The sequence below is a fragment of the Caretta caretta genome, chromosome 2, assembly GCF_965140235.1.
Source record: "Caretta caretta isolate rCarCar2 chromosome 2, rCarCar1.hap1, whole genome shotgun sequence".
NCBI lineage: Eukaryota > Metazoa > Chordata > Testudines > Cheloniidae > Caretta > Caretta caretta.
Window position 1 is genome coordinate 66973203 of NC_134207.1, and position 22637 is coordinate 66995839.

At 41.1% G+C, this 22637-nt stretch overlaps 1 protein-coding gene across 1 annotated transcript in view; it reads right to left on the reverse strand.

Annotated features, from left to right (window-relative positions):
• The window catches only part of UBXN2B (UBX domain protein 2B), a 28470-nt gene extending 13451 nt beyond the window's left edge, over positions 1-15019 (reverse strand). Inside the window, exons 1-6 of the mRNA XM_048840739.2 lie at positions 14759-15019; positions 12128-12231; positions 8815-8886; positions 6404-6569; positions 5963-6049; positions 2036-2145 (exon numbers count right to left, since the gene is read on the reverse strand). Coding sequence (XP_048696696.1) covers positions 2036-2145; positions 5963-6049; positions 6404-6569; positions 8815-8886; positions 12128-12231; positions 14759-14872 — 653 coding nt within the window. The 5' untranslated portion in view covers positions 14873-15019. The remainder of the gene's footprint in view (positions 1-2035; positions 2146-5962; positions 6050-6403; positions 6570-8814; positions 8887-12127; positions 12232-14758) is intronic.
• Between the last annotated feature and the right edge of the window lie 7618 nt (positions 15020-22637).

The following is a 22637-nucleotide window of genomic DNA, read 5'->3' on the forward strand; positions in this document are numbered from 1 at the left end:
TCACTGGAGTAATTTCAAGTGTTCAAAATGTATTTCATTTTATAACTTATAACTTCAATATTCCTCTTCACAATAAAACTTGTAACCACACATAAAAAAAACTAAGCGTGTTGAGTAAATATTAGCAATACTATGTTTTACTTTTGCATAGTGCCATTCAATTCAAAGAATCAGTCCTTTGCAAGTCTTCATACATTATTTATTTATTTTATATACCGCCAAAATGCATCCACCACTTCGGTAGAGCTCAGCTGTTTAAAAACTTATATCAACACTTTTCCTTCTATACTGTTAAGAAAATACTTTTGCTAAGATTGCCTAAGATAGCAAATCATGCTTTTCACATACCTAGTGGACACTTCACAGGTATTAAAACTAGGGCTGTTGATTAATCTCAGTTAACTCACACGATTAACTAAAAAAAATTAATCATGATTAATGGCAGTTTTAATCTCACTGTTAAACAATAGAATACCAATTGAAATTTATTAAATATTTTGGATGTTTTTCTAAGTGTATATTATTTTTATTACAAATATTTGCACTGTAAAAATGATAAACAAAAGAAATAGTATTTTTCAATTCACCTTATCCAACTCTCTGATGCGGAAACTACAAAATCTGAACCACCAAAAAGAAAATCAACCTTCTGCTTGTGGCATCTGACTCATATAATGAAAATGAACATGCATCAGTCCGCACTGCTTTGGATTCTTATTGAGCAGAGCCCATGTCTGCATGGACACATGTCCCCTGCAATGGTGGTTGAAGCATGAAGGGACATATGAATCTTTAGCACATCTGGCACATAAATATCTTGTGACGGCTACAACTGTGCCATGAAAAGGCCTATTATCACTTTCAGGTGACATTGTAAACAAGAAGTGGCCAGCATTATCTCCTGTAAATGTAAACAAACTTGTTTGTCTTAGCGATTGGCTGACCAAGAAGTAGGACTGAGTGGACGTGTAGGCTCTGAAGTGTTACATTGTTTTATTTATGAGTGCAGTTATGTAACAAAAAAAAAATCTATATTTGTAAGTTGCACTTTCACAACAAAGAGATTGCACTACAGTACTTGTATTAGGTAAATTGAAAAATACTATTTCTTTTGGTATTTTTATAGTGCAAATACTTGTAATCGAAAATAAATATAAAGTGAGCTCTGTACACTTGTATTCTGTGTTGTAATTGAAATCAATATATTTGAAAATGTAGAAAACATCTAAAATATTTAAATAAAAATTGTATTCTATTATTGTTTAACAGTGCAATTAAATCGCACATCTAAAAAAAAATTAATCGCTTGACAGCCCTAATTAAAACATTATTCATGTTAAGGAATAACTACACCTGTTTTGCTCAGCCCAGCATAATATGAATATTCAAACAGAAGGAGGCATTTGTTGCAGTGAATAAACCGTGAATTATTTTGAATCACAGTTGGCACTTCTGAGTCTACTACTGCCCAGCAGGAACTAAAAGCATACCCCCTATGGAGATTATTTCTGTTTGAGCATATTCGCAGAAATACATTGCGTGGAGTGGCAATGTGTGTAGGCCCCTTGTTGCGTCAGAGGGCGCGCGCGCACGTGTGTGTGTATATGCAGATAATGCTAGCTAACATCTAGGCTTCAGAGGTGTCCTCAGTGCAGCTATAGCATAATAAATAGACAGTCTATGGAATAGTCCCATACCGCAGTCCTTCTCCCATCGCAAAAAAAGTTTTCAAGATAGGAGGAAATTAAGAAAGTGTACAACATCAATCCTTATAAAATTGCAGGAGGCATAAATGCCTTTTGATCTATTGCAAAGAGGTCCCTATGACAATATACACTGTCTGTATCTCTGCAGTAACATTAATCAGCCTAATCTTGTTTCTGGTACAACGATTATTTAATGTTTCAGTACTCGGTTGCTTTACACTGCAAAAAGGTCATATACTTTAATATTCATCACTGTTTTATTACTATTTCCCTTCTCTCCAACCGATTGCTTTGATATAGTCAGCAAAGTAACCACCATTATAACTTACCCTCTTTTAACAGACTCAAGAAACTGAGCATTTGTTGGGTCTGTGTAAGATCTCAACTCTCCATCATCTAAACTGAAACCATTCCTCCACAGTTTAAGCAAAATTTGAACCTATTGAGCAAAGAAAGTATAATAAAAAACTAAATGAAAAAATTTCTAAGCAATTATCTGCTGATCTTTTTTGTTAGCTTTGTACATATTGGCAAACAGAGTACTGAATCTAAAACACACACACATTTTGGAGCAAAACATAGAAACATAAGACAGAAGGCAAAAGAAATAAAAATACTGTGTTAGTTTTTGTAGAGAGATTTTGGACTGTCATTTTTAGATTCCCCCCCAAAAGTGATATAGACTTCTAGTAACATTGGCACTGTTGCTACAGTTGAAATTACAAATTCAATGGTACTGAGACCTCAGACAGATTGGCACCCTTGAACCTCACAATAAGCCTTGACTTTTAACAGTGACATAGCTAATAGATAAAATACAAGGTACACAGAAAATATATGCCAACAATAGTGTACTAGGCTTAACAGGTGATGCAACTGCTTTCAAAATGGTGAATACTGTTTTTGTTTAAAATTGATCTAGCACCCATAAACTTGCAGACTACTACTACTATTCTAATCACTTGTGGAATAAAGGGAGAGTTAGAATTAGTAATTCTGATAACTGGTTTTATCATTGTTATTTTTATTGTAACACCTAGGAGCCCCAATTCATGGACTAGGACCCTCTGTGATAGGCACTGTACAAACACAGAACAAAAATACACACCCTGCCTGCCCCCAAGACCTTACAATCTAAGTATAAGATAAGAGACAACAGATGGGTACAGACAGACTGACCGGGGAGTACAAGGAAACAATGAGACATATTGGTTAACATGATAGGTATGTATGTATTCTCAGCATACCCAGCAACATAACGATTGCCATATTTTCTGTAGGCTTCAGGGCAAAGGAGAAATTTAGAGGGATTCAAAATAGGATAATGAGTTTGTTTTGTTTTACAGGGAGCTTCTCCAAGGCACAATGGGTAGCATAAGAGAAAGCATGAAGGTACTTGTCTGCCAATTTAACAAGTGGGTGATGGAAGCTAGCATCATGGGCTTATTGGAGGTAGGAGTCAACTTTTCAATATTGAATGAGAGATGACAGGTAGGGAGGCAGATAATCATGAAAGGCCTTGAAAGTGCAGACAAGTAGCTTATATTTGACACAACAGAGAAGAAGGGAGCCAGTGAAGTGATACAAAGAGAAAGGTTACATGGTCAAAGTAACGAGCTAGGAAAATGATCTTTGCAGAAGCATTCTTAGTGGAAATAAGCAGGGCAAGACTGCATTTGTCAAGGCCAGAGAAAGGATGTTTCAGTAATCAAGATGCGATTACTTAAGCATTTATACAACACTAAACAATTATGCAATGTTTTATAAAACATAAAAGAAGACATATCTGCTCAGAAGAGCTTGCATTCTAAAACAGACGAGGAAAAAATTCAGGAAAATGTCTGGGTGAGAGTGTGACTTACTGCCAGGGAAAGTTGGTAAGAACAATTCAGGGTAAACAGAAGAAATATGTGGAAGTCTGGATTTACAAGAAGCAGCAAGAGAGCGCTCACAAGTTTAGGAAAAGCATAAAAAATGAGGTATAGAGTAAGAAAAAGGAGAATGAGGGAGCAGCAGAATCAGATGATTATAGCACAGAAAAGGAGCATGCAGGAGCATAGGAAGAAAGAAGAGTAGAGATAAGGATAGGGCAAAATTATGCAGAACCTTAAAGGCAAGGATGAAAAACCTGATGCAGTAAGAAAAGAATCCAGCAAAAGGGCTGAAGGGGACAATTATAAGGGCAGAGTAGACACAGATAAAGATCACTTTAGCAATGGTATTTTGGAAAGTTTGGAGGGAGGTAGAGGTGAGAATTCCAAAGACCACAGAGGAAGTGGTTGCAAGAAGGAAGAGGAAATATGACAAAAGCATAGACAAGGGTTTTAACAGTAGCTATAGCTGAATTTTGGTTTTTTAGGGCTTGCAAACACAGGACTTGTGCAGAAATCCAGGGTGTGACTGTAGAGCCCACTAGCCTACTGCACAGTAGCAGGCCATGTGGACCCTGCTACTTTGCACTAAAAGTTCTGTAGTGTGCTTTGATTTACTGCTGTTTCTTACAACCTGTTTCAAACAGCAGTATGTCAAAGCACACTACAGAACTGTTAGTATGCAGTAGCATGATCCACACAAGGATTTAGTGTGCAACAGGCTAGTGTGCTGTTCATTCACACACTGGTTTGCCGCACACTAAGTTTCTATGTAGACAAGCCCTTAGAGAGGAAGAAGTGACAGAACTTAGCACTAGTTATGGTGGGGAAAGAGCAGAAGTCAAAGATAACACCAAGGTTGCAAATATGGGAGAGTAGGGGAGTGGAAAATGGTGTTAGAGAAGAAAAGAAAATGAAGAAATTTTAGGAGAAAAGTTCAAGGTTGGAGAAAATGAGCTTGAGATAGCAGGAGGACATTCACATAAGTATATCAAACATAGTTGAAGAGGTGGACAGAGGGATGAAGATTAGAGAAAGAGAATTAGATTTGTAAAATTATTTCCATAGAGGTGTTAGCTGAAATCAAGTGGAGCTATCTTGAGCACAAAGGACAAAGAGGAGATGACCTAGCACAGGACCCTGAAAGGCACCAGAGAGAGAAAGATGCTTTAGTGTTAATTTAGTTTTACTGATGATATTATAGTGTAGTTTTACTCTGAAAAGTGACTATATAAAATGGCATCATCTTAGTTCACAATTCTATTCCCTGTGTATATTCAGGGTCATGTCTGCTCTCGTTGGTGGCTAAAGTAAGTTTGACTCTTCTTTACTCCTGTTAGCACTGCCGACCAAGCTCAGCTAAGATTCAATTACTGCTGATGTTTTTTCCATCTTGTGCATCAACCAAGTTGTTTATTAAGCTCCTATCAGTCACACCTATCCAAGTCTGATGAAAACAATGGCAATCAGGAAACAACTCTTCTATTCTATTCAATTTGTCATACTGATCCCAGCACTTTCACAGGTGTAGCTGAAGGCCCAATTTGGATGTTGGAACATTTATTATTGGTGATGATGCATGGTATGGAAAGAACCCTGTTTGACTCTCACTGTGCAAATAATATGAAAGGCTGACAGGAAAAGACACCTCTTTCTAACTATAAACTGACACAGAAATCACTGAGATACAACAACACAGAACACTATGAAGCAGGAAGAGATTGAAGCCTCTTCTACAAAGTAGAACCATTCTGGTTGTTTTCTCTTCACCCTAAATAGGACTTAAAATTAGTCAAATATAATATTTATTTTCTTTCTACACAATATCAACTTTAGAAGGATCTTATTTAGCTAGGGAGTATTCCAGTAGCTTACTATCAATGACACTCAGTTTTCTACCTCACAGGGAATATAGACAACACACAAAATTACAAGTTATGAATTGTTGTGAGATGCTTAATAGGGCTGAATCAATACAACTAATTTCTACAGAGCTTTTAAATATTGTAGGCAACTCCTCACAAAATTAAGCTTTTAATTCCAAAGGAGCACTTTGCAACTCAGATTAGAGTCACAGAGCACTCACAGAAATACAACCCTTTCTTTTCACAACACTGGACCCAGTCAGCCAACTTCTTTGCCAAACACCTCTTTCCTCTACCTGCAGAGCTTATGTACTTCATAATCTATGTATTTTTGTCCATGTAGACCCTTTGGCTTTAAGAAATTATTCTTAAAATGTACATTACATGGCTCTATAGCTATTCATTATAAACAAAACTATTGTTATATAAAAACATTATCTTGAAAACTTGGGCTTCAAACATTGCCAACCAGGGGTCAGAATGTGTAGCCCTATTTTCTGCTATTCAACATTTTACGTACATCTTGCCCATTCTGATTTTCTCCATATATATATTCAGAGCGCTTCCGTGATGAGTCACCCAATCTGTATCCACCACCTGAAAATGACTGATAAAATATTTAAAAAGAAAGTTAATTAAAAAAATTAAACAGTCAGAATAGATACATGAAACAAATTACAAAAATATTTAATGGGGTGCAAGCATATAAATTAAAATGTGAACAAGCCTGCTTTTTTAGTTAACACAAACACATAATGTTCTAATTGATATGCCTTCTAATTAGCAAATTAGGTAGTTAGAAATTATAACCATGCAAAGCAGTCAGTGTACTATGAAATGTTAAGATTGGAAATTGAACATTTGCAAGCATTAGTAATATAATTCACGAGACAATAAGCCATTTAGGCAAAAATAACTATAATTCATTTGGTTTTCACCAAACCATCTTTTTTATACTTACTTTAGCTTTACTAAAATCACCTGAGGCTCTTGCGGCTTCATCCAGTGGAACTGCCCCATGTTCTTTCGCCTCTTTGAAAAGTTCATCAACAATTTTACTGGGATTCTTATTATCAGAAGGCCCAACAATCTGTAGTCCGCTATATTCTGAGTCACCTGAGTAAAATCTTTAAACAATAATGTACATCAGTGACAATCCTTTTGAAGTAATTGATGGACACCCATTTTTCAATAAAAAAGCTCAGTAAACAAATGGAGCCAAATTCTGGCACAAGACCTCTTCACTTTGATCACAGAAGCATTCATCCAGTTCTGGCTTTTGCAATACACAAAGAAGCACTGCTCAAAGAACTGTTACAGTATTGGACCTCCAAAGGTATAGAGGTTCCCAGAGGTTAGGAACCATGGTCATATTTTATAGCGAACACAGTCCTGACATAGCTGTGGCTTTACATGCCTTATCTTGTGTGGATTCCACCAGCTCCTGGAAAGAATAATCTCCACTGGGAGGTTCTGTGCATGAGACTATGGCTGGTCTGATCAAAATAAGGATGCACAATTAACATTGCCTTTGTAGAATTAACATACAACTGTTTGGGGGAACAACTAAAAATAGCACCAAAGTCAGATTTTAGGCTTAATGGTCAATTATGGTCACATTTCTAACAATATTAGTTCTTTTTTAACAACAATTAATTTATATTCTGAGGCACTTTAGAGTCTGCAGTAACTTCAGAGAAAACCACTGAATAAAAGAAACAGTAGTAAACATCTAGTTTATTTTCAAAATAGACTAATTTCTAGCCATTGCAGGAGATCCATTTCATAGGAGTGTATTATTTAGTAGTTTTATTATCTATAATCAGAAGTTATATACATGCCGGATAGTAAGATTAAAAGACTAGAAGTGCTTGGGGCTAATATGTGCTTAGACACCATGGTGATGGATGCTATCCAAATTTAGACAGATAGATATGACATACTGTCAAGCTGTAGCATCTTTAATGTCTGTTTGATTTGATTTTAAACAGATAATAAAATGCTGAATGCTTCCTATTCTCTTTGGGCATACTATTTAAGTATAGGAGGCAAGGTGAGTTGATTCAGGATAAAACAAGTCAATCTGCGGCTGCTTACTAGAATAAAACTGATTCTGCTATCTCAACACTGATGTCTATAAACTAAGGGTGATGTGATGAAGCGGAGCTGGAGGTGATTGTTCTAACAAGTTAATAACTTATTGCTGGCAGTTTAAGGATTAAGTGTTACCTTTAATATTAAATACAAGATTCACACAACTGAAGGTAACAAAGGAACAAAGTTAAGCTGTGAAACAGGAACACAAACACAGAGAAGAGTTGCAAGGAAAAGCGGGGAAAAGATTCATTAGAAAAGATTTTTTGAGTAATGGACAGAGTTAGATTATTCTAGAGGAAAATTACTCAATATGCACCTGTGTAAATCTGACTATGAACCAAAAACGAAACTATTAAATAAAAGGTGCTCGAGTGGCTTACCAAACATAATGAACAGTAATGCAGATGTAAAAAATAAGCATATTTGGAAGAGCTACTAGCACATTTTAATACCTCTACATCATATTCATTTCAGTTCCAGAAATAAAATCTAAGAAATATATAATTATTTACAAAATATGTAACATATAAATTTGATTTAATTCTAAAATTTATTTTCCTAAATTTGGCCTGGACATTATGGATTATCAAGAGCAATACTTTGCCAGGGGGGAGGGAGGTTATAACAAATATTACATGTAAAACCAAAGAGATTAAGAATGGAAGCCTACAGTTCAGAAAGATTCAGATTATAGGTTGAATGTTGGACAAAGCATTTTATTTTAAATAGGAAAGGCTATCCTCCATACCTTGTGTTGCCATTTCCCTCTAATGAGTCACACAACAGCCCTTATGTTACCACTTAGAGCAGTGGTTCTCAGCTCTGATCTGCCGCTTGTTCAAGGAAAGCCCCTGGCGCGCTGGGCCAGTTTGTTTACCTGCTACGTCCGCAGGTTCAGCCAATTGCAGCTCCCACTGGCTGCGGTTCGCTGCTCCAGGCCAATGGGGGCTGCAGGAAGGGTGGCCAGCACATCCCTTGGCCCGCGCCACTTCCCGCAACCCCCATTGGTCTGAAGCGGCGAACCGCAGCCAGTGGGAGCCATGATTGGCCAAACCTGCAGACGCGGCAGGAAAACAAACCGGCCCGGCGCGCAGGGGCTTTCCCTGAACAAGCCATGGACCAGAGTTGAGAACCACTGACTTAGAGGAAAGACTAAGATCAACACCATTATGAAGAAAGAAGAAAGGAAAAAAAAATGTATGAATGAAAAAAATAAAAACTAAATTAATATATTCATAATTGTTATAGATAAATAAGCTTCTGTTTTTACAGTACCTTTGGTTTTCTTTGTCATCACTCATGCTTCTTTCTGGTTTTCTCAAGCTTCTGAAGGAGTCAATTTTTAGACTGCCAACAAATATTTAAAAAAAAATCATTTGATGATTACTGATATATACACTGCATCATATATCCATGGTGACAAGCGCTTCACACTTTATGACTGTCCTATGTAAAACAGTTTTTTTTTTTTAAGTATACAAAAAACTAAGAGAGAGAGCAAAAATAAGTTCTCTCAAAAGTTCTGACCTGATGGGTTCCAACAGCCATTCAGGCTCACTGTTTAAGCATTTTATAAAATAATTCTAAATCGTTGACACACTGTAACAGCATATGTTCTATTGACCACAGTAAATAGTTCCAAATATTTGCCATGTAGCAAGGAAAGAATGGAGGGCAGCTCATTTAGGACCATACAGCAATACCCTTATGCATGCTGAATGACAATTTACTTCAAAAGTGGCCTCACTGACATCAATAGGTAATATTCAGTGTGAATAAGGGTTGCAGAATCTGGCCCTTAACCTTCAATTATATTTAAAAACTGGTTTTGTAGTACAGTATCTCCTCGCTTAACGTTGTAGTTATGTTCCTGAAAAATGTGACTTTAAGCAAAACGATGTTAAGCAAATCCAATTTTCCCATAAGAATTAATGTAATTGGGGGGGTTAGGTTCCAGGGAAATTTTTTTCACCAAGCAAAAAACTATATATAAATAAATAAATAAAAATATATATAAAAACACACACACACACAAAATAAGTTTTAAAACAAACAATTTAATACTGTACACAGCAATGATGATTGTGAAGCTTGGCTGAAGTCGTGAAGTTAGAGGGTGGAAGAGGGTGGGATATTTCCCAGGGAATGTCTTACTGCTAAATGATGAACTAGCATTCGGCTGAGCCCTCAAGGGTTAACACATTTTTGTTCATGTAGCCTCACACTGTACAAGGCAACATGAATGGAGGGAGGGGAGACAGCATGGCCGACAGAGACACACACCCTGTGTGTGGGGGGGGAGAGAGAGAGAGAGATACGCATTGCCCCTTTAAGTATGCTGACACCATTCTAAGTACATTGCCTCAAAGATCAGGAAGTTGAGACAGCAGCTGCAGCCAGCGTCCTGAGCCCTGTCCCCATATAGAGAAGGGGTAAGCGGGGGGGGACGGGACACAGGAGTAGAGGGGGAGGGGGACACCCTGACATTAGTCCCCCTCTTCCCCCCTCCCATACACAGCAATCAGGAGGCTCCCGGGAACAGCTACAAGGCAGAGGGCAGGAGCAGCACATGGCGGGGGGTGGGGTGTGTGTGTGGGGGGGGGAAGGCAGGACAGCTGAACTGCCAGCAATTGGTAGCCTGCTGGGCGGCTGCTGCACAGGGAACTTAGGGGAGCGGGGAGCTGATATGAGGGCTGCTGGTCCACCCTGGTTCCAAGCCCCCACCAGCTAGCTGCAACGAGCTGCTCTTCCTGCAAGCGGTGGACAAAGCAGGCGGCTGCCAAACAACATTATAAGGGAGCATTGTGCAACTTTAAACGAGCATGTTCCCTAATTGATCAGCAACGTAACAACGTTTACCGGGACAAGTTTAAGTGAGGAGTTACTGTACTTGAACCTGCAATCGGACCAACCAGCATTACTATTATTTATTTGTATTACCAAAGTGCTAGGTGCCCCAGTCATGGACCCGGACCCCATTGTGATAGGTGCTGTACACAGACCAAAAAGACAGTCACTGGTCCCAAAGAGCTTACAAGCAGTAGTTTCCCCAATCCTTACTGTTTATTATATGAATTCAAAAATATTCTTAAAGCCAACATTGCAAAAGTTTACAGTAAACATTTAGAATGAATTTAAAAGATACTTTGTAATAGGGAATCAGAACCACTGCACTAGCTTCACATCCATGGGATAGGTCCACCACTGGTGCAAACTGTCCTAGCTCCACTGACTTCAGTGGTACATTGACAATTGATGTAGACTACAATCTATCCAAATTAGGAATTATTTAACATTGTGTAGTTAAGGGGGCATCTTTTCTTTCCAAAAATGATTCATCTGAGTCATGGTATATGATTGCCAATAGAGAGCCAGAGTTTGCCAACATATACCATTCTGAAGTATTCAAGATACAGTACCAACCTATTCCCTACTTGAAACAGGAAGTAAGTATAACAACTTTGTGGTATGTATTGGCAAGCAGATTTTTAATAGTGATATCCATAGATGGTTAACCATCCTATATTGGCGATCTCAACCAGAAACAATTATTATTGTCCCCCAAGTATCCGACCCTGGGGTGAATTTCATCTTTCCAGAGATCCATGTGCACAAATGGATTGGAGGTTGTCCAGTCGTGGAGATGTCCACTGGTATACACCCATTTTTTAAAAAATGAGATTCACATTGACACATCTGTGTGTATGGGGTCTTTTTGGAAAGCCACAAAAGCCTTGTGTTTGGTTCATCATGTCCCAGTCACTTGCCACATATAGATCATTTTAAAAACAAAACAAAACACATCTTACTGTTCAGTTGTTTTGTACTTGATTAATTTAAACTTGGCAAGATTTTTTAGAAGATTATTTGAGAGTGCTATAATGAGTCTCCATATATTCTGTTATGTGTACCCTAAGTACTTAAAGCAAATTCTTGTTGGCTGCATGCACCTAAACATGCCAGAAAAACAGAGAAATATATTCAATTTCTCTACCACACAGAGGTTGTCCACCCAAGTTCTTTGTTCCCATGAAGAATCTTAGAGGATATTTGCCAAATCTCCTATGGTAGATGCTGCTGAGGGATAATTTTGGATAGGGCTTAATGGTCACGGATCATAGTCCTCATGTTGACATAAGCACTGTGGTTTCCTGACCCAAAAGAGGCACCTATGCATAGTCCTCCATGTGAATTGCTCCTGCTCCTAACAGTTGTTCCCCTTAAAAAAGAAAACAGGTCATATGTCCAAATCTGTGCGACAGCATAACTACTTCTGCATTTAACTTTGAGTCTTTTTCCAGCATCTAACAGAAACATATAGTGGTTGGGAACAGCTGCAGAATGAAGACTAGTCAATAAATAAATATATGCTACAAACACTTCCTAAGGAAGCAGAGTGGGCATAGTATTATAGGGACACCCATTTTACTCTTCTGTGTTGTTACAGTTTTTTAAATGAGCATTGGAATATAATACTTCTTTGAGCTCAAATTTCTGAATGTTGTGACAAAAGCAGGGTTAGTAAACTGAAACAGATATTACAGATGTCAAATAAATTACAAATCCTAATGTACAAATCACTTCTTACCTCTGAACAGGTAGTCTTGGGTTACCGACCACTGTAGCTGGTGGTCTGTCAGAATGGGATAACTTGCTTTTAACTTCATCTTCATATAACCCAGCCAAAGCCAACTACATACAATACCAGACTTTTTAGAAAATCGATAAGACTAGAGATATAAACTATACAAAGAACAAGAGAATAAACATTGTATTCATTGTTTTAGAAGCCCAGGTTCCTTATTGATTTAGAAACACAGAGTGACATTATTCAGATACTCATAAATATTTGTCTGGATACTTGTACTCTGAAATAAACACACTTGTATTTATTTACATATTAAAATAAACACAAGTCTGAATTACCTCATTAAATATGTAATAAGGCTACATTAGCACAGAATGACTAGACTTTTATACAGAAGCATCTGTTCAGAATACATAGAAAGCACTCACATTGCTTGTAAAAGGTTAAGACAAAGATATTCTATGTTCATGTGAAGCAATAAGCCACATTACTTTCAATAAGGTTGTCAGAGAACACAACAGTAATAGCTTTTGATTTATATTTTTCAGTTTCTACATAACAGGTTTATAACCAGGACAGAATGTACTACTATTAAGATCCCAATTTAGCAAAGCACCTTAGCATGTGTTAACACTGACTTCAGCAAGTGTTTAAAGGCTTACACCCAAGCGTAATAATCTGTATTAGAATGGCTTTTCCCAAGGATAGTCCTAGATGCTGCCATTTCTCTGGCAGATTCAGCTTTAAAAACAGTATGCGAAGGTATACCAAATACGACATTTTTAGTAGCTGGATTTCTATTGTCTTTAACAATGTTGTACTTTGGTTCTGAGACAAAAATTTTAATATTTTAAAAAACATTAAATTTTTTGTCTCAAAACCAGAGTTCTAAAATTTGATTCTGCTGTTCCCTGGAGTGATATTAACATTTCACCACATGGTGCTGCAGGGCTGTAATTCTACTATGGTTTGGCTTACAAAACAACAAACATTCAAATAAGGAGAGCCCTCTGCAAGACAAACTGTTTTAGAATCACAGTATTTAATACTGTAATAAGTGTTGTCATGAGATGCTTGTTATCCAGGAAAGTAAACTAGTTGAAGAATTGAGGCTATTAAGAAAATTGTACAGAGTAGTTAGACTGCAATAGAACTTTTAAAAGACATCCAGTGTCTCAAACTTAATATGCATTCTACAGATTTGTGCTAGTTAAAAAGGGAACTTTTATTTCAGATACATTTAACACCATGAAAGACCATCTACTCAAAAAGCCTACATTTAACACCATGAAAGACCATCTACTCAAAAAGCCTGCTTAACTACAAGTCCGATCTTCAACAGTTGGAAACCTGAAGATGAATGTAACTACTGTATGCTTCAGTTAAAAATGTTATTCTCAATAGACTCATAGGCTTTATCAACAATAATTAACGTGCAAACCTAATATTAGTAAATAGAAAGGAAAAATGGTAAGGACCGGTCAGCAAAGTACTGGCCTTGTGTGTAATGTAAACAAAAACAGTAACACTGCCTAGAGTTTCATGTTTCTTTTAGTTAAGTAATAGCTAAGGGTAGGTCCACACTTGTGTATTGTGTAGAGTAGACACAGCACGCCCAATCAGCAAGGGTATAAAATAGTAGTATAGACAATGAGGCAGGTTGAGTAGAGCAGAAGGCCCTACATGCCTGAATGTTAAAGTATATACCCTACACAGCTCTTTACATGCCCAAGCTCTTTACATACCAGTAGATCTCTGCTGGAGACTTTCATTTCCACAGCGAGTGTGGACATCACCTGCCCTTCATTGTGGCATGTAGCTACATGCAGTGGCATTGGAACTATTTTTATTGTGGGGGTGCTGAAAGCCATTGAACAAAACGGTATACCCTGTATATGATGGAAACCACTTCAAGCCAGGGGTTGCTAGTACACCCGCAGCACCAGGACCCCTGGCTACACATACTCTTCATGCCGCTGCAAGCATGGTCAAGCATAGACATGGTTTTGAAGAATTTTATTTGGAAGCCTTTCATAGTTTTAAAGTTGGTGGGGAAAATGAATGCTGAAAAAGAAATGGTTACAGCTGAGAAGATTTTATATCCTTTCTTTGCAGGAAGCTAGAAATGGGAGCCAAACTCTCTCCAGGCTGGGGCACCTCCCCATTGCTCCGGTGTTTGAAAGCCAGGCTCATCGGTGCAACAAGAAGGTTTTTGCATTAAGCAGCTTTATTCTGGCCCTGCAAACAAGAGCGGGCAGCCTCATCGGGCCGGGCTATTAAGTCCTGAAAAATGTGGGTCTCGTGAGAGAAGGGGTGTGACACAAAGCCGCCTGGCGGATCACCCCACGCCCTATGGCACGTTACGGCCCCGTGGGGAGGAGCACGGCGGCGGAGGGCCCAGGGGCAGGGTGCCAGGTGTGTGCATGGAAAGGGAAGGCAGCAGCCCCGCGCCAGCGCTCAGCTCCCAGTGCCCCGCTCCGCCGGGAGATACAGCCCGCCGGGCAGCGCCCTCCGCGCGCCTCCCACCGCAGAGACTGGCCTTGCCCAGCCCCGCCTCCCCCGCCCAGCAGCCCGGGGCAGCCTCCGGGCTCTTGTTCGTCCTTCCCGGGTACCGCCCCGGCCCTTCCGTACCTGTAAGTCCCGGGCCGTGGGTGGCCGGGCAGTAGCCCGGGGCCCTTTGTCCCGCCGCGGCCCGTCAACCGCCGCCTCTTCCGGCTGCCCCGCGGCTTCCCCGCCGTCCGCCATCTTCAGCAGCACGGAGGGAGCCGCTCCCCGCGGCCCGGCTCCGAGCGGCGCCCTGCGGACCTGGAGGGAAGCGCCGCAGAGCGCTTCCGTAGCCAGGCTGCCATGGCAACGGGAGGAGCGGGACTGGACCAGTCCACGAGCCCTAGCCCCGCCCCCTCCGCAAACGTGTGATTGCGCGCGTGCCTGCTCCCCTCTCTGTGTGCGCGTGCACACACATATGCCCCCCCCACCCCGGCCCCCATGTGTGCGGGGCCCAGCGTGCCGCTTTGTATGATTGCCCAGCTTCCTGTTGTGGGCATGCATAGGCCTAGGTGCTGGGGGTGCTGCTACACCTCTTGGCTTGAAGTGGTTTCCATTACATACAAGGTTTACAGTTTGGTTCAGTCACAGTGTTTTCCCCAGGAATTGAAATTAGGGGTGGGTGTTTGAATTTACAAGGGAGCGGGGTCAGGGCCAATGAGGGGTGAGACTATGGGCTGTATGGCACCATAGTAAAAACTGAAAAAATGTTTCATGACCATTTTATTAGATTTAACTCATGTTTTAAAATCATCACACAAATTAAAGTTGGCTACTCAAGCCTTCTAGGAAGCACTAGATCTACATCCTTCTTGGTTTCTTGTTATAATTTTGCACAACTCTGTTAATAAACTTCTTGAATGCAATGCGTTCATCTTTGGTGGCTTCTCGTGTGTCTGGTACTTTCATTCCTTCAACTGATATTCTTATTAGTTTATTCATATGATCAGGCAGGAGGCAACTTCTTTCAGAACACAAAATTCTATTCGATGATGAACAAGAACGCTCAACTGTTGTGACTGAGAGTAGCAAGAGATGAATTCCTACTTCTTTCAGCCCAGGAAACATAGCACAAAGATCGGGTCGAGCCACTAATGATGATAAAAAATAAGTTGAAGTCAAATCTTCATTCATTCATCGTATGATATTCCACTCTGTGTTCAAATTCTCTGTTCTGTCCTGAGCATGGCAGCCCCATTGCTGGTAGTGCCTCATTCCACTCAGCTGTCGGTGTTTTATAGGACAGGGATCTGTAAAAGCTACGTAGAGGTTGAGTAGAATCTAGAAATCACTCTTGTAGATTTGTAACAATCAAGTCTGTGTACTTTTTCAGTTGTCTTGACAAACACTTCTTGTCCGCTTCACTTAAGGATTCAATATAAATGCCTTCATTAGTCAACTTCTGGACTGAAGTCTTTGCTTCTTCCAGCACTTTTTCAAGGGCTAGCTCTCTGATTGATCCAAATATAGCTTCTATTTCTGGACAAAGTTCTACTACTGTTGTAGCAGATGCCTGGATGCATTGTTTAATGACCCAAGTGGTTCAAGTGGTAGACTTATAAGAGAGAGAGAGAATGGCAATGATCTTCTCTGAATGTAGTAGCAAAAGTAATCCCTCAGCCTCACTACTTAGATCCATCCCATCTTGGTAGATACTTTCCAAAGCCGGTAATAATGGCTGGAGTAATTTTAAGACAACAGCCAAGGATCACTCATGAGAAAGCCAGAGGGTTTTCCCAGGTTGGACTAATTTGAACTTTAGTCCCAGTGTAACTTCTATATTTTCCAAGATATTCAGTCTTTTTGGACTCTTGCTGAAAAAAGAATATACTGAAGACATTAAATTTATAGCTTTTTAAATGTCTTTTGAAGTGTAGTACTTGTGGCACCTTAGAGACTAACCAATTTATTTGAGCATAAGCTTTCGTGAGCTACAGCTCAGTTCATTGGATGTAGCTCACGAAAGCTTATGCTCAAATAAATTGGTTAGTCTCTAAGGTGCCACAAGTCCTCCTTTTCTTTTTGCGAATACAGATTAACACAGCTGTTACTCTGAAACTTTTTGAAGAGTATGCAGCTCGTACTAGTGCTAGTTGGAGTAGATGGCCTCTGCAGTGTGTATAGGAGAAATTAGGGTTACACTTTTCTCTGAGCAAAGCTTGTGCTCCACCATGTCTTCCAGAGAAGTTTGCAGCTCCATCAAATGCATAAGCAGCCATCTGTTTGGGATCCAATGGACAAGCATTTAACTCTAAGATGTGGGTTGTCACAGGTGCAGCCAATGTGTCTTCTATAACTTGAACATCTAGAAATGCATCTAGTGGCCTACCACTGACATCAAGATAACATACACAATGACTTAATACTTGATGCCCATTTGCATTGGTGCATTCATCAGCCATGTATGCTGTCAGGGTTCCTTCCACACCCTGAACTTTAGGGTACCGATGCGGGGACCTGCATGAAAGACCCCCTAAGCTTATTCTTACCAGCTTAGGTTAAAAGCTTCCCCAAGGTACAAGCTTTGTTTTGTCCTTGGACAGTATGCTGCTACCACCAAGCATTTTAAATAAAGAACAGGGAAAGAGACCACTTGGAGACGTCTTCCCCAAAAATATCCCCCCATGCCCTACACCCCCTTTCCTGGGGAAGGCTTGATAATAATCCTCACCAATTTGTACAAGTGAACACAGACCCAAACCCTTTGATCTTAAGAACAATGAAAAAGCAATCAGGTTCTTAAAAGAAGAATTTTAATTAAAGAAAAGGTAAAAGAATCACCTCTGTAAAATCAGGATGGTAAAGACCTTACAAGACAATCAGATTCAAACCATAGAGAATCCCTCTAGCCAAAACCTTAAGTTACAAAAAGACACAAAAACAGGAATATACGTTCCATCCAGCACAGCTTATTTTACCAGCCATTAAACAAAAGGAAATCTAACGCATTTTCTAGCTAGATTACTTACTAACTTAACAGGAGTTGGAAGGCTGCATTCCTGATCTGTTCCCGGCAAAAGCAACACACAGACAGACAGAACCCTTTGTTCCTCCATGCTCCAGATTTGAAAGTATCTTGTCCCCTCATTGGTCATTTTGGGTCAGGTGCCAACGAGGTTACCTTAGCTTCTTAACCCTTTACAGGTGAAAGTGTTTTGCCTCTGGTCAGGAGGAATTTTATAGCACTGTATACAGAAAGGTGGTTACCCTTCCCTTTATATTTATGATGTATGCAAATTTTTGGAACTTGGTAAAAGAATTCTTCACTTTTTCAACTGTTGAGTCTTTCACTGTTGCACCGCATGCTTCTAGCCATCAGTTCAGTTTCTTGCAGAAAGATAGTGAGCATTTGATGGTCTTGTTCGGAACCAGTGTTCAACTTCAGGATGAACCAGTGACAATGCACTTAACATTGGCCTCCAGTTTGTAGTGTGTGGTATCTCTTGCTTAAATAGAAAGTATGATGCCACAGCCATGTTTGTTCTCATGAACTGTGTTGTGTCTCCAGCATTCTTAACAGCCTCATTAAGTACTTCTAAAATTGGCTTTGAAAGTGGGGTTATAAGGCTTTCTGCATGTTGATGCAGTCCAGAGGCATGGTGTTTTGCAGCCTTTTCACATAAAGGGTTAAGAAGCTAAGGTAACCTCGCTGGCACCTGACCCAAAATGACCAATGAAGGGACAAGATACTTTCAAATCTGGAGCGGGGAGGAACAAAGGGTTCTATCTGTCTGTGTGTTCCTTTTGCCAGGAACAGATCAGGAATGCAGCCTTCCAACTCCTGTTAAGTTAGTAAGTAATCTAGCTAGAAAATGCGTTAGATTTCCTTTTGTTTAATGGCTGGTAAAATAAGCTGTGCTGGATGGAATGTATATTCCTGTCAGCATTGGCTTTGCTGATCAGTCTGACAAACCAAGCTCCTCCACTTTTACCAATTATAGCATTGGAAAGCTTTCTTTCTTCATCAGCTTTTTTGCAAGGGTGCACCAGTAGCCATCTTTTGTAACTTCAATAAATGGGAACACTTTGACTGACAAACATCAGGCCTACTAGGAAACATATTTATATAAGTTTCCATTCCCAGTCACAAATCTAGCATTCTGGAGCAAAGTCACTAAAATATAGTCCAACAAACAAATATTTATTTAACGTACCCCTCACTTTTCCCTCCACTGCACCCCACTCACCGGTTAGTGGAGACTAGGTTAGGTTAGTGGAGACTCAGAGTTCAGAGGTGCTTTCACATGAGTTTACCTCCCAGGTGGGGGGCAAGAAGGCACCTTGCTCATTCCTCCAGCTGCTCACTGTTCGCTCTGGCCACTGTTGTTCGTTGTGCCACCGTTCACTCCATCGCTCTGTTGCCAATGGCCCTGCACCATCACCTTCTGCTGCCACCTGCCACTGTGACCTCTGCGAGTTGGTCTCTTGAGGGTCCACCCAACTATCAGTGATTTCAGTTGAGCTCTCAGTGGGGGAGCCTCGCTGCTTGTGCAAGCTGGGCCGTCTCTTCCACAGAAACAGTGTCCCACAGCAGGTCTAAGTACTTTGACCTGATAATCAGTAATTTCAGCTGTAGTTGTCACTTAACAAAACAAAAGACTATCTATGGAGCCTAATCAGATCTGTCTTTAAACAGCGGAGAGGGGCAGGTCAAATAGTACTTGTGACTCAGGCAGACCATCAAGCAAAACACCTGTCCCCACCCTCTCTCTTGATGCCCTCAATCAGCACAGGCTAAGTACACTTCTACTGCCCTTTACTCATACAATATGAATAACATTTCATTTCCCCCCCACCCCATTCCAGTGATTTGTAACCCAACCCCAGCCAAAATTTATCACTTGGGCAATACAGCCCTGTTTGCTGGATACCTAAGTAGATTAGGTGTGAATGTAAATATAATCTGGTCCTGAAGCCTTTCTGCCCAGCCTCCAGCTCATCACTAGCTGTCAGGGAGAGCTCATTTAGACTTTGTTACAAATCATAATTTGAAATTATTAGGTTGGCCAACATTGCCAAAATGAATGCACTGACATTGTCAAAAAAAAAACAACAGCTGTATAAGGAAACTAGTCTATGTCCATACTTTTCAAATCAATTATACTTTTTCAGATACACATTTTATCATACACTGTATATGCTTTTAAAGTGTGTATTAATATTTCCATTTCAATTCAAATTTCCAAAAAATCACTAAATTGGCAACACTGCATGTAATTAGTTCACAAAACTGAGGTGGGGGTCTAGGGAAATCGCTGGTTCAGTGGCTCTCAGCAGCCCCACTATACAAATTGTTCCAGCACCTGTGTGCATATGCCCACCTGCCCATGTATGTGCACTCACTCCTGTGTGTGTGCCCACAGGCACCCAGGTATGTGTCTGCCTACTCATGTGTATGTTTCTGCCTGTCCCCATGTATGTCTGCACATGTCTGCCGCTGTGTGGGCCTGGGTGTGCTTCCTGCCCCCCAGAGTGCATGGGTGTGTGCACCTGCCTACCACTGTGTGTGTATACATCTGCCCACCCCATGGGTGTGTGACTGCCTGCTCCGTGTGTGTGTGTACTCGAGTGTTAGATTTGCCAGGTATCCGGTTATTGACTGGAACACCCGGTCAAAAGGGGACCCTGGCAGCTCCATCAGTACCACTGACCAGGCCATTAAAAGTCCGGTCAGCGGCACAGCAGGACTAAGGCAGGCTCCCTGCCTGCTCTGGCTCCGCGTGGCTCCCAGAAGCAGCCAGCATTTCCCTGCAGCCCCTAGGCCAGAGGTGGGCAAACTACAGCCCGCAGGCCACATCCGGCCCGTGGGACTGTCCTGCCCGGCCCCTAAGCTCACGGCCGGGGAGGCTAGCCCCCGGCCCCTCCCCTGCTGTCCCTCCTCCCCCGCACTCTCAGCTTGCCGCGCGGGTAGCACGGCTTGCGCCCGCCCACCTCCCAGGCTTTCCAATAAGCCTGTCCTGCCACTCTGAGCGGCCTGATAAGGGGAAGGGGGGTTGGATAAGGGGCAGGAGGTCCCGGGGGGCAAGTCAGGGGACAGGGGGTGGTTGGATGGGGTGGAGTTTCGGGGGTCAGGGGCTGTCAGGAGACAGGGAGCGGGGGGGGTGGGGGTTGAATAGGGGGTGGGGTCCCGGGGGGTTGGAGGGTCCTGGGTGGGGGCGGTCAGGGGACACAGACACTAATTAGGTCAGCATTAACTTGTATGGCTTCCCATCCTACTTAGAGAAACTCCCTAGTAAAGCATAGTTGGGTGAACATCAGGAGGAAGGGAAGACATAGGGGACTAAAAAAGGCAGTGGGGGCGGGAACAAACCTATTCTCTCAAACCCACAGAGGAAAACTGATAAGGGAACTTGGCAATCGGAAATGTACACCATTTCTAGTCTTTCATGTGGGAACGATGTATGTAAGGGACAACGTGGCTCTTTATTTCCAAAATCCCCATGGAAGTTTGTGCCATGAGGCTTGAAAGATTATTAAAATACAGTTAATATGTATTTTTAAAAGTATTGAAAGACAGCACATGAAATTGTTCTGATTGTCATTCTGAAACAAACCATTTTAAAGATCTTCCGTAAATTGTGTTGGGATTTATTAAACACTCTTGTAAAAATTTCCTGTTTATGGATGGGCCAATACTCCTTTTAATTGTTTTGATTTCCTTTTATTGATTTCATTTTATGTATAAATGTGTATATTCACATGCGTGCGCACTATGGAAGTTTTTGGGGGGCTGATCATGCATTCCCTGCACACCCAACATTTCTGTTGATTCCAAAAGTTGTGAAAGGAATGTAAGATCAGACTCGTGGAGTGTTTGTGAGCTACAGCCTGTGAACTCTCTTGGTGGTTTGTAAATCTGACAATCTTTGAAGAAACTTTCAGTTATAGTCCCAAACACAAATCCATTTACTTTTTTCATTCTTAACTTTACCTTCCTTATTTTTGCAGCTCTGCTGCCTCCAAGATTCCTAATAATTTCAGGGATAATAATGCATGTCTAGGCACAGTAAGATCAGGCCCTCTGTGCACTGCAGCATCCCCTCCTGTGAGCAGAGGGTACAAGAACCTGGAAGGATTCCCGCTGGGAAGGTGTGAAAAGGGGCACACCACCTACATGACATCAGTTCCCTTGATCCCTTTGCCTGACCCAGCAGAAGCCCATCAGTGAGTGCTCTATAGAGTTATGGTTTCATACTGTGGGAATAGGAGGCTGGGGTTTATCCTTCAACTAATGTGGGCTTGGAGTCAACTGGAGTCTTTCCATCAACTTCAGGCTCTGGATCAGACCCTGAGTGAATAAAGTAATGCAGGTAAGGTCAAAATTCACTTCCCCCCATCTCTAAGAAAGGTTCTGGAGGCAGCGACCAGGAGAATATTCCCTTGTAGTGTGGCTTCCTCAGAAGCTATGATGCCATAGGGCTTGAGATAGAGAAGGTAAAAGGAGGTCCTGTATGCCCTGTGTCTTTGTCATTCTCAGAGAATAAACCCTGATTTTGGGGCCCGAACACCTTGGCACTTCTTGGAGGCTAGAATGGGAGGGAACATGTGCCTCCCACCCCAGCAGAAGAATTACAAGGAAACTGTGTTAGAGTGGCATTTCTTGTACTCTAAATTGATATAGGCCATGTGGTGAAGATAGGCCCCAGCACCCAGCACTAGTGGCATGTGAGTCAGCTGACCCGTTTTAGGGAACATAGGAGCTGGAATTAGGGGTGCTGGGGGTGCTCCGCACCCCCTAGCTTGAAGTGGTTTCCATCATATACAGGGATTACAATTTGGTTCAATAGCTCTCAGCACCCCCACTATACAAATTGTCCAAGGACTCCTGTTAGAGAACCGTGGGCTTAAGCATCTACATTGTATTTTAACCCTATGTTAAGACTTTTCTAGCTCATGCTCAAACCTAGGGCTCTGGAATCCACACTGCAGTGCACAGACCCAAGTCAAATTAACCAAGTTATGATTT